The sequence below is a fragment of the Mixophyes fleayi genome, chromosome 3, assembly GCF_038048845.1.
Source record: "Mixophyes fleayi isolate aMixFle1 chromosome 3, aMixFle1.hap1, whole genome shotgun sequence".
NCBI lineage: Eukaryota > Metazoa > Chordata > Amphibia > Anura > Limnodynastidae > Mixophyes > Mixophyes fleayi.
The window spans coordinates 197,223,851-197,237,470 of NC_134404.1; the positions used below are offsets into that span (position 1 = coordinate 197,223,851).

Here is a 13,620-nt window from a genome sequence, read left to right on the forward strand (position 1 = left end):
TCTGTAGAAGTCCTGTGATATATGGCACCAAGACGTTAGCTGCCAATCAAGTCCTGTAAGTTGTGAGGTGGCTTGGACTTGTTTTTCCATTACATCCCCACATAGTACATCCACACCATGTAAAATAAAACGTGATTCATCAGACTAGGCCCCCTTCTTCCATTGCTCCTTGGTCCAGTTCTGGCACTCACGTGCCCATTGTAGGCGCTTCTGGAGGTGGACAGAGAACTCTGACCAGTCAGTGGCTCCCCAGCCCCATACACAGACAGCTGCAATGCATTGTGGGTTCTGGCACCTTTCTATCATAGCCAGCATTAAGTTTTTCAGCAATTTGTGCTACAGTAGCTCTTCTGGGGTATTGAACCAGACGGGCTAGCCTTCACTCCCCACTCACATAAATGAGTCTTGGGCGCCCATATCCCTATCACCAGTTGACCGGTTTTCCTTCCTTGGACCACCTTTGGTAGGTACTAGCCACTGCATACAGAGAAAACCCCACAAGACCTGCCGTTTTGGAGATGCTCTGACCCTGTCGTCTAGCCATCATAATTTGATCCTTGAAAAAACGCTCAGATCCTTATGCTTGCCCTTTTTTCCTGCTTCCATCACAACAACTTCAAGAACTGACTGTTCACTTACTGCCTAATATATCCCACCCCTTAATAGGTGCCATTGTATATGTCAATCAATGTTATTACCTTCACTTGTCAGTGGTTTTAATTTTGTGGCTGATCCTTGTATACTGTGTATATACATATATATAGGTAAGTGTGGAGAAACCCTTTAAGGGTTTAGGAAAATATTTTCTTAAAGAGCCCATTCCCTCTAGCAGGAGCCACACAGTAAAAAATAAAAAAAGATGATATTTGCCAATATACTGCATAACAAATATAACATTGCTATACAACAAATATTGGTAAAACATATATTTATAAATGTAAAGCAGTGTTAGCTGTGAGAAAGAAGAATACAAATCCCCATAAAACTAGACATAATATATTTCCATGTTTCATTTGACACCAATATTGCTTATTTAGTAAGTATTTTAAAAAACCAAACACCCACTTGCTTTCAGCACAAGTTCTGTAGCCTGCTGCTGTAGACGCTCCCGAGCTGCTGCTAACTCGCTTTCTATGTCTTTGTGTTTGCTTAGCAAGGACACCTCTTCCTGCTTCACATTTTCCAGCTGTTTTTGAAGGACCTAAGGAAAAATACTAAATTTATGACATATATACAAGAATGCAGTCAAGATGGAGGAATTGTGCAATTCAACAGTTCTAAACGACAATCATCATCATAGAGTGGCAGTACACACAGCAAAACAACCTAGAAAAAGGATGTGTCAAGCTTGAAACTGAATGTTCTCCTATTTCAACTCGTTCCTTTGTGTCTTCTAAAAAGAAGTAAATATAACAATCCAGTGTTTCCAGTGAATCCATAGTATTAATTAGTACACACAATGATTCTAGATATTAAGAAGCCCCAAGGTTGTAATCTCAAGATTTTTAAGTCACTATTTCTATATTTCTTTGGCACTTTCTACTCAACTATATATTTTAATTATATTTTGCAAGTATGTACAGTTTTGAATATTTTAACAAATAGGAACAAACTTTGACATATTTTATTATACTATTGTGGATCTCAGAGCACTTCCACAGCTTTTTATTCTTTTCCAATTGAGGTGTAGTATGTACTGGGAGAGCACCACCTATAAAATGAAATAATTGTGGATGTTCACGGATAAGAAATAGAGAGAGGTCCATTTATGTCCCTGTGCGTATGATTATTTTAATGTATATGTCCTGTGAATTGTGAAGTCTCCTTAACAGTCTCTGTAGTTTAGATTCATTAGGTGGAGGAATTTGCCTATGCTCAGTCCAATCTGTACATTTTAATTACTAATAGGTCTGTGTAAAAATAAATTATACAGTCTCATTTTCACTTGTATAAATATGTATAGATCACGTATAATAACAATATATAAAGAGTAGCACCCTTAATAACGCCACCTTCATATACCAGGTGTACTTTCTGCACAACAGTACAGTAAAATATATTAATTCCATTATATGTCACTCTATTTTCTAGGTCCTTCCTTCACCTCACCCTAATATATAAGTTTTGGTCTGTATTTTAAGCTGCCATTATAAAGAGAGCGCACTCTAATGGTGTCATTTGCATGCAAAGGTTGACAAATATTGTCTGGGATGCTATTCAGCGGAGCTATATAGAATTTGGTATACACATCACCTATTTCTCTTACACCTGTTTCATTGTAAAGCAGAACATATAAATTTATCTGCAATAGTTAACATTGTTTATTACAAAAATGTGAGTGTATTAAACTGAATTTTTGCGGTGCCTGTGAATGCGTAACCAAGAGTAACCATATGCATCAGCACTGAGGATTCTGTTGCAACAGATCTTACAGGATGTCATCTAAAACAAGCTTCAAACAGAATGTTACACTTCATTCCAGTATGAAACTTATATTTTATTTTTTAAAAGGTTCAATTCAAATCTAGTATTAAGGTATCTAGGGAAGCCAGAGCTTGTAAGAAAATTTATAGAGGTCTTTCGTACCTGAACATCATTCTCTGCTGCACTTAGAGAAGTTTGAAGTTTTTGGCACTTTTCTCTCAGACTTCCTGCTTCCTCCTGTACAACCTGAAATTCTGTTTTAAGGATACCAAGATTCTTCTGTAAAATAGCTTCTTGGGTTTGAAATTCTCTCTTCAGCTCTGCTTCTTTCTGCTTGCAAGCATGCAAGGTCTCTGTGGTAAAGAGTTGAGATCTTTTCAAGGCTTCCAATTCATGTTCATAGAATGCCTGAGCTTTACTGAGTTTCCCTTCATAATCTTCCACCAATTTTTTCCTCTCCAAACGTAGGTCTTCCAACTTTTTGTTGAGTTCATCCACTTGTAATCGATGCATCTCCTCCAATGTTTCCTGTCCCTTGTTTAAAGTAGCATTTTGGCTGTGCTGAGCTTTTAGGAGCTCTTGAATTTCTAATCTATGAGTTGCTCTCAGCTCTTCAAGAGCTGCACGTTTGTCTTTCTCAAACTGTACTTGAAGTTGCATAAAACTCCGTATCCTCTCCTCAAATCTCTTCCTTATCTCCTCCACCTCTCGGGACATAGTCACAACTCTCTGCACATGTTGGGCTTCTGCGCAAAGCTGCATATCTTCTACTCGATGTTTGTAAACTTCAAACTCAGTGAGTGCTTGGTGCTTTATTTTTTTATGTTCTTCCAATGACTCCTCCAGTGCTTGGATTTTCCTTTTTAGATCACTTTCCTCTGACACTTTATTTTTATACTGTAATATTTTTTCCCTGGTTTCTGCAAGAATTTGTTGAATTTCTTCTTCATGTGCTTCTTTAATGGCTTGTACTCCTGATTCATGCTCATCATTTCGAGTATTTAAGGCATATATGACCTGAAAAATCACAAAAATAGGAGTAACAGAATTATTAATACATGTGAACCCAAATTAAAATTTAATATAGTACAACATAAAAGTCCAATTGTTTTATGAAATTTATAAAACGTCACACCATATAGTTATACATTTTGTAACAAAAACAATACAATTTATTTTTAGTAATTATTATGGATGAAACTCTTCTTTGTACATACTGCTATATAACACTGGTTTCATCATCAGGAAATACATGTACTGGGAAACTTGGATTTCCTTTCCCACTTCTTTCTCAAATATAATAACTCGGGCTCAATAAATTGCGAGAAATGTTAAAGACCCGGGGATAAATGTATCAAACTGCATTCCCAGCGATTTTCTCGTGTGAGTTTAAACTCACCAATGTATTAAATGGCGACTTGACCTAAAATCGCCAGAGAGAAGTGTTGCTTTCAAAATAGCCATTCTCAAAATCACCACAAATCGCAGTACTGACTTTTTGCCACTCTAGCTACACAAATCGCTAAACGTATGAAGCTGCGTTTTTGCAAACTCGTCCGAGTTTGAATTCAAAATCGCTAGAAGCAACATGCTGCTTTCTATAGGTGAGTTTGACAAACACATAACTGTTACACTGCTGGGCAATGTTAATATCACAGGAGGTGGTAGGTTGAGGTTGTAGAGACAGAGGTACCAGTGGTCATGAAGGTGACTTATGTTGGAAATTATTTTGTGCACAAAAGGTTAAAAGCTTGAACGAAAATTTCTATGGATAATGTCTAGGGTGTTTTTAAATCAAGAGTGACCTGTTGCATTAGGGGACTGAGCCCAGGAAAGAACTTAGGGGTATATTTACTGAACTGCAGGTTTGAAAAAGTGAAGATGTTGCCTATAGCAACCAATCAGATTCTAGCTGTTATTTTGTAGAATGCACTAAATAAATGAAAACTAGAATCTGAATTTTTCCTATAGGCAACATCTCCACTTGTCAAACCCCCAGTTTAGTAAATATACCTCTTAGTGTTGAAGTTCTTGAGAAATTAAAGTACTTTGATGACAGAAGATCAAGTAGGAGCTAAAATACAGGCTGAGCTAATGACATTCTCTAGATCCTGGTTAACCTGCCAGGACAAAAAGACAGAAAAAGAGCATCTACATGGGTGTTCTTACATTAAGATTTGTAACTGAAAATGTAATTGAATCTAGAGAAAAAGAGAACAATGACCAATGTGCTTGCAGAGATTAAGTCACTAAGATCACTGAAGATATTGCATGTTTTTGGTTAAAAAAGAGCATACACCTTCACACAAATGACACCATTCTTAACAGTGAACTTTACTGACAAAACCACACTGTCTCCCCAAAAATTATTTACCTTAAAGGTACCCTGATTTTTAAAGAAAAAACTGCAAGGATGAATTATTTTCTTGGAAAGGTTCTGCCACCACACTGATAAATGATGTACCTTTCTTTAAATATGTTTTGGGAGGATCAGGATAATATCAGACAAGAACAAGGAAAATCGTTTTTCCAGAAAATTGATGGCAACAACAAGTCTTTTGTGGCCAATTTTAAAGACAATACACTGTTAAAGTAATTCTATCGTTTTAAAATAAGCATTGCCCAATCAATTGAATGTGTGTCCAAAGCACAAAGTGATTTATTTTTAACAGATGTAAATGGTCAACAATTCAATACATTATTATATCATGATAAAGTACAGTACAGCACAGCCAATACCAAAAAATAATACATACCGCTGCAATCGCTTGCGCACGCTGCGCAACCACGGGACCCGATGGACAATATTCTGTATAGAATATTGTGTCAGAGTTGACTGAGGCCCCAGTGAGATGCAGCTAATATATATACAGTCAGTGTTTCATTGTGAACAATAGAGATGACGTAGATTGTTTCTATAGGTCCAGACGTTGGGTGGGTCCAGGCCAGACAGGTAATAGGTTGATTCAATCTAAGGAATCCAAAGGTGGGGGTCTTCTCTCCAGGGGGTCTGCTCCTTTTCATAGCCAGTATCATACAAAGGTTTTACTCTCTAATATCAATAACTAAAGTATGCAATGTGCGATCTCTTCGCCGACTGCACCGGACAGCTGCTGATGATTAGGGCTTCAATATGATATCAGGCATGACACCTTTCCTATTACCTAAACCTTTAATAACACTACAATGTACATATAATCAACATATATATATATATATATATATATATATATATATATATATATATCTATATATATATATAGATATATATATATATATAGACTAATAATAAACTGAATACTATCTGCTCCTGAATTACAGTGTAGCAGAACCAATATGAAATTATATAAATAACTGTTGTAATGCGAGTGTGTGCGTGCGTATTTTACCGTGCGAACGCACCACGTCACGTAACACGTGGCGTACGCTTCGCAATACGCACGGCAAACCAATATTAAACCAATATACTTTCGGTCATCCAATTATACGACTTTGACAGTCCACCCTTTGATAGTACAATAAACTATCACCTTAAAGATGTTATAAGCAGGATCTCAGTACCACGTTTCATTGTTATGTAATACAAATCCCCCTTGGTGTATGTCCACGCTGTTTGTAGATCTAAACAAGTTATCATAAGAGAGAGAGTCTTAATCCTCTAAACGACTTCTTCTTTTACTATAAACCGTACACTTCTGGAGCTTGGAGATAACCTTTTGTATGCCCTTCAAGGGTGCAATAAAACACTTAATACATTATTTGGAAAGGTACAAGGTACAGTAGAACGTGTATCAGCTATACAGAATTCTCTACTACAGTTCTTCAAGTTTAACAGGTTCTTCTGTCCATCGCATGTCTTTAAGCTCAGAATACATTTAAACACTTCATGTTCATCAATAGCATCATCCTATGTCTATCAATAATGTCATATGCAATCTCCTTCAGCTTGTGTTAATATACACACATCTAATAATGTCATCAGTTCTTTTCATCAACACTTGTGGGCGGGCTATTGTCTGTTCGTTCTTCTCAGTCTCTCAATACTCAGATTTAACAGTGATCGGCTTGCAAAGCATTGGGAGACTTCAGACTAAGGGACCTAGGTGTCCTACTTTTTCCCCTAGTGACCTCCCACCCATAGTTCGGGTACCTCAAGAATATTTAGTGGAAAGAGAACTAGTCCTACTTGATATAATCACTGAGGCACGCGTGAGCACGCCCAGCACTTTGTTTGGTCTAAAACCTTACCCTCCCAAGAATGATAATCATTCTCAAGGATGCCTGCTCAAGTCCGAATATTACTGGACTGGCATCGCTGGGTGTGTCTCTTTTTTTAACTATGGGGTCGCCGTACTTACGGATGTAATGCTACTCAGACAATAGCCCCTCGCACTTTCTCCAAGCTCCAAGGTTTCTAAATTTTCCTTTACCCCTGAATTGAATAGAGTAATTGGCCGGACTGATTATGCTACTAACTTCTTCCTCCCCAACACCTCCTTATCATTACCCGAACCAGTCTCTGTCACCTGCTAATAATCAAAAGAATTAACCGTCCTGAGAAGAGAGTGAAATGAGAGAACACAAAACAGGAAAAACTACAACTTCATGCTGGACAACAGTCTTAGCCTTTGGCTCAGGTGCTACTAACTGCATTCGAGGCCTTCCAGTACAAACTCATGAGTGCCCTTGGACCCTTCTCTGAGTGTTGGCCCCTCTGCAGTGGGTGGTATGGGCACCAGTGTGTCTCTGCTACCCTTGAAGCCGTGAGGCTGGTAGCCTACACCTGGTACCTGTCTGGCAAATAACCTAAGCTTAAGAAATTACTGCTCCACAACTTACTCTCCTGATCCAACATCCTGACAGTTAGTGTGACCTTTCAAGAAACAGTGTTTTGGATGTTCTCGGTTGCTGTCTCACTATTTACCTTCTCTCAAGGTCTAACCTAGCCTCCCAGTTACAATCTCATCTCACGAGGGGTCAAGAACATTTCAAAAACTGACAGGTTAGGAGTCTGCCCAGGGGTGATCTCTTGGTAGCGGGAAAGGACTAGTGGCACTTCAATCAAGTTCCAACACTTATTTTATTCAATTCATTCTACCGAGTACCACTACTTTATGTTCACACTGGTTTATGGCTAATTGAAAGTATGTGATTTGTTACCACTACTCATACATTATACATCTATTATCAATAACATGAATACCCCTATCATCTATTATAACTCTAGGACTATCACATTAAATAACAAAAGCTTTGAGTATGATACAGTAATACATTAGACACATTTCAATACACCTCTACCCAGACATATTTCATTGGTACACCTGTGTATACTTGAGGATCCTGCATGGTGGTAATTGGATGACGTGTATTTGTTTTACCTGGAGGAAAACCCATCAGCAGGAGGGATATGGGATGGCTCTATTGGTCTATCTTGTCCATCTCTCCAGAGTCCACCAGACTCCTCACCACATCTCTTCACCTTCCAGACAGTTTATCCCTTGGGTAACACAAATCTTCCTATATTAACCAATATGTGTATGCGTGCATGTGTGTGTGTGTTCACCTTTTTAAAACTAAAACAATAGAATGAAAAACAAACAAAACATAGATTTGTTAGCTGTCACATAAAACCCTGTTGTCTATTTCACAGCTATGTTCTCCCTTGTGTGACAGCCCTGTATGGTTGTGCGTGTAAGTGTGGACCTTACTAGCAGCTACTTCAGTTGGTAACTGTGTCACTGTATAAAGTCCTCTATGTAGTGTCATAATCATGTGCTGGTATTGCTATAAAACGATTTCTCAGTCACCTCAACATCGCCCTCTAGGCTAGAAAAATGCTAAAGACCAATGTATATCAATCGATTTTCTCTCTGCCAACTCACATGTCATTCTCAGTACCTCATATTCAGCTACTTGACTAGGTGGGAAAGGCAAAGGGGTCTCTTTCTATAACACTTCCTTCAAATATAACAGTATCCAGTACATGCCTGTCTAGCAGTGAAAAAAAATATAAAACATGAAAATTCTACATTTTCTAGGGTTTCACATTATGTCGTATCTTGTGGTAAAAATCCTACTCCAATGTTCTATACAGAGATGCATATCTGTATGCCTAACCTCTAGCATTCTTCTGTCCTCCTGTCCTGCCCACCCTTTGTGCATCCATATAAAGGCACATTTTTGTACAGGAGGCACGAGCCAAAACAAAAAAACAAAACAGATATGCAATCTATAACACATGAATCGTATTTCCACAACAGAACCTTTCTGCTTAAAATCAGCAGTTTCTATACACATGAAAACAAAAGCCCTGACTGTTTCTGTAACTCATGTCAATCTAGTGTGTGTATCTCTGAATTTGTCTTATGTAAAAACATAAAAATATGTTTTAGCCCCATTGTTGAGACTGTGTCTGATTTTATCTCTACCAGAGCAGAGAGAGAGAGGGAGAGAGAGAGAGAGAGAGAGGTAGAGAGAGAGGTAGAGAGAGAGGTAGAGAGAGGGGTAGAGAGAGAGGTAGAGAGAGGGAGAGAGAGGGAGAGAGAGAGAGAGAGAGAGGGAGCGGGAGGGAGAGAGGGACTAGCGTTTGTGTAAAGAACGAGAAATAGGAAAGCAATGAATGATGGGAATACAAAGGTTTGAATACAAACATACATGTAGAAAGGGAGATTTTTACAACAAAATGACAGCTGGATTGGACTCTGACTCTATGGGGAAATGGCTGTATTCATTCCACTGTTCCCCTTAGCTATTTGCTAACTATGACTCCTCCCCATACTTGACTAGGGGTTCTTAACAGTGCAATCCAGTGTCGTCCGTCATTTGTTCATTAAGAACTCGGTATCTCATTGACTACATACCTTTTCAACGGACTTTTCTAACTTATAATAGAGAAATGTAAAAATGTACTCTTAGTGACTCATATTTTCTCTGAAATACATAAAACGATATTTTGGAGCAAAGTATGTACATACTTCATTGTTGGATAATGATTCTCAGCCAAACAAATTATCATGAGTCACTGCAGCCTAAAACAAAAGTGTTCCAATTGTCTATTGTTAATTAGTCTTTCAAGAGTAATTCTTCTATTTCTCTATCTCACCCCTTTTAAACACTTGTCTATACTTCTTTTGTGTCCCCTTTATCTGTGAAAAGAAAAACAAGATAGTTATCTTAAAACAGCAAACAAAACAAACATTTCTATTCTTTGCCGTCGGCTAGTGATTTAGGAAAACAAACATGTGACAACATAAAACGAACAAACAAAATCAACAAAGATTACTTTTAAAAATATAAGTTTCTTTCTACATTTTGCACCTTAATGCTCACCACAGATTAACTCTAGAGTCGGCTATATTTCTCCCCCAGGAATTGGCTGCTATGAGGTGCACAGGAAACTGTTGAGAAGTCTCCGAGACTTGTGTGCGCCGTCTCTGTGGGTGTCTATGTGATTCCCCCTTAGATGGGCCAAGTCCCTTTGCTTCCGCTTTTGTCATTGTACAGTCCTGTGCTTGGTGTCCTATTTTAGTGCATCTAAAACACTTTCTTAACTCATGTTGTTTCTCTTCTTTTTTACAATCTCTTGCGAAATGGCCTTCTTCGTTACACTTAAAACACCTGATTTTTCTATGTTTCTTATTATGTGGGTTGTATGCTGGTGGTCGTGTGTGCAGTCCCTCTAGTGCTGGGATACTTACAATCATTACCCTATCACTTAGTGTCTCTTTCTGTTTATTCATACTTCTATCATGTTCTATAGCTGACTCCCTGAGAACACTTACAGTACTTCCTCTCCAGTATGGTAATGAAGTTTGCACCCTTTTTTTCAAGTTTTCCCTGAGTCCATCCATTAGAACGTGAACAGCAACCTCTCTGTAATCTTCATTATCTTTTATGTCTGGTACCCCAGTATATTTGACCATCTCCATCAGAGCCCTGCAAAAGTAGTCTGTTGCATTTTCACTATCTTTTTGCTGGATACTAAAAATTTTACTCCAGGCCACTATCACTGGGAAATATATGGCCAACTGTGTGATTATATTTCTAATATTGTCCTGATTATCATTCTCGGTTAAGGATTCATCCTCCTCCAACATACAATCATTAATGAACTTTTGTATATCAGTATTGAGAGGAAGACAGGCCTTCAATAATACTCGCCAATCTTTATTAGTTGGCTCATACACATTACCATAATATCTAATAAACTGCTGACATTTGGTCAAATCTTTCCTAGGATCAGGGAAATCAGACAAAATTGAAAATGTTTCAGACCTAGTGCATGGATCATGCTTTGCTACATGTTTTAAGGGAACATCACTATTCCTGTCTGCTTTCCCATTGGGAACTGCTGCTGTGCAGATTGGATGTAAGTCTACCAAATCACTAAAACTAGTTGCTGAAATTGCTGCTGCAGTACAATGGATGTCTCCCCCTGTGTTAACCTTTTCATTATTCTCACCACTTTCAGCAGCTGCCCCTGCTGGTGGGACCGTTCCTCTTCTTTGTCCTGAAACATTACTTTTAACGTTACTTAAAACAACATACAACTTACTAGTTACAGTTTTTACATTTTTGGTATTGGCTGTACTTCCCGCCCCGACCGAATTTATCGGGGGCGTGTTTGCGCTCAGTTCGCCACGCTTTGCAACGCACACTTCCGGAATGCTTGTTTCCGGTACGCTTACTTCCGCTGAACACGTGTTTTTCCTTACACTCACTTCCGCTGTGCGTTCGCTGCTCTGCCACGTGTTACCTTCCATTTGCCACGATTTTAAACAATGATTATGTGCATTTCTCACTTTCGTTGACTTAATCAACCGTACTTTATCTTTTACGGTATTTAGCACCTCTGCATTAAAACTCCCTGTTGTTGGGAAAGGCCTATCACATTCTTTGGTCATTTCGACCCACGTGTCACAATACACAGTTGCGTATGCACCATATTTTGCACACATGATAAACCTCGCTGACTCAATAAGACCTTCCTTAGGCAGTAAACTGGCAATCTCTAGCGTATGCCTAGCACCCATGTTGCACAATATACTTTCTACCCGGAACACAGACACACCGCAATACTCTGTTCCTTCCGGCCAAATGTGAAATACAGACACACCGCAATGCTCTGTTCTTTCCACCAAATAATTTCAACTCTGTTGCTATACTCACCGCTAGAGATCTATAATGCTCGGTGAACGTATTTCCTGTTAGCCGCGTTCACTCGCTTTTCTCGCACCAGGCGAGGATCCCTAATACAGAAATATCACTGTGGGCCCCAAGGGCTATCAGCTCCTCGATACCCTGGCTCAACCACAAAAATCTGCTGAGTTTATTATCGCTGGGAGCGCAAAGTCGATACAATCAACCTGCCTTTCCAGTATAATTCCTCCTAGCTGCTTCACCAATTCGCACTAACGGTGCGATCGGATCGCACTGCCTACCAATACTAATTATTAGCAAACCTTGCGATCTATTGGTAGCAGTTTTGCGAAAACTTCGTTTTCGCATTCGGTATACCTGCCCTGTATACCGTCCTTCAGTTGGGCAATCCACCTCGTCAGACAGCAACTGAGCACCTCAACAATAAACAGTGTATCTACGTTACAAAATCGCACACTATACACCTTTTCTGCGCAGAAAATCGAAAGTTCCCAACAACCGTAATAATGTCTCAGAGGCTTTCACAAGTAATTATACTATGCATATAATAACTATCAAAACAATTGTTCAACCACATGGCAAATCTACCGGAAGTTTGCGTACGCACAGCAGGAAGTACACATACGCACAGCAATGCAATACACTTTAAACCATTAAAACGACAATAAAAAGAAACATTTTTCTTTCTTGTCCCTAGATTCTAATTAGCGTTCCTTCAGTCTATGCAACAACGGACATTCGGTTTCGCAACACACAGTGAACCACAGGTATTAGACGCATTACGTTCTTTCCTGCTTTATACGACGCGTCCGTCCATCCACCCTTTGTTGAGGAACCGAATATCGTAAGCGTTGCATACCTGCCGGTAACGTAACTCCTAACTCACGAGCCCCCAAATTGTTAAAGTAATTCTATCGTTTTAAAATAAGCATTGCCCAATCAATTGAATGTGTGTCCAAAGCACAAAGTGATTTATTTTTAACAGATGTAAATGGTCAACAATTCAATACATTATTATATCATGATAAAGTACAGTACAGCACAGCCAATACCAAAAAATAATACATACCGCTGCAATCGCTTGCGCACGCTGCGCAACCACGGGACCCGATGGACAATATTCTGTATAGAATATTGTGTCAGAGTTGACTGAGGCCCCAGTGAGATGCAGCTAATATATATACAGTCAGTGTTTCATTGTGAACAATAGAGATGACGTAGATTGTTTCTATAGGTCCAGACGTTGGGTGGGTCCAGGCCAGACAGGTAATAGGTTGATTCAATCTAAGGAATCCAAAGGTGGGGGTCTTCTCTCCAGGGGGTCTGCTCCTTTTCATAGCCAGTATCATACAAAGGGTTTACTCTCTAATATCAATAACTAAAGTATGCAATGTGCGATCTCTTCGCCGACTGCACCGGACAGCTGCTGATGATTAGGGCTTCAATATGATATCAGGCATGACACCTTTCCTATTACCTAAACCTTTAATAACACTACAATGTACATATAATCAACATATATATATATCTATATATATATATATATATATATATATATATATATATATATAGACTAATAATAAACTGAATACTATCTGCTCCTGAATTACAGTGTAGCAGAACCAATATGAAATTATATAAATAACTAACTGTTGTAATGCGAGTGTGTGCGTGCGTATTTTACCGTGCGATCGCACCACGTCACGTAACACGTGGCGTACGCTTCGCAATACGCACGGCAAACCAATATTAAACCAATATACTTTCGTTCATCCAATTATACGACTTTGACAACACTTTTCTGGTTACAGCACACAATACATGAAAAATTGATTACATTTTATTTTTATCATACATGTGATAGTATTTTGAAAAACTCTGTGTGGTTAAAATTCCTACTGTAACCAACAGGAATTTTATAACCCACTTATTCAATCACAGGTTTCTCCAGCCTGACAAAAATCCTTGACACTTAAATTACATACTTTATATGCAGACAATGATATGATAAGTTAAATGGAAAAAAAAATCTAA

General features: G+C 38.6%; 1 protein-coding gene across 6 annotated transcripts in view; it reads right to left on the reverse strand.

Moving 5' to 3' along the window:
• Nucleotides 1–13,620, reverse strand: part of FAM184A (family with sequence similarity 184 member A) — a 253,280-nt gene that overhangs the window by 135,169 nt on the left and 104,491 nt on the right. For all 6 annotated transcript variants that reach the window (XM_075202995.1, XM_075202994.1, XM_075202992.1 and 3 more), the window contains 2 exons: nucleotides 2,587–3,441; nucleotides 1,066–1,201 (listed from right to left, as the gene is read on the reverse strand). In XM_075202995.1, the coding sequence (XP_075059096.1) occupies nucleotides 1,066–1,201; nucleotides 2,587–3,441 (991 nt within the window). The remainder of the gene's footprint in view (nucleotides 1–1,065; nucleotides 1,202–2,586; nucleotides 3,442–13,620) is intronic.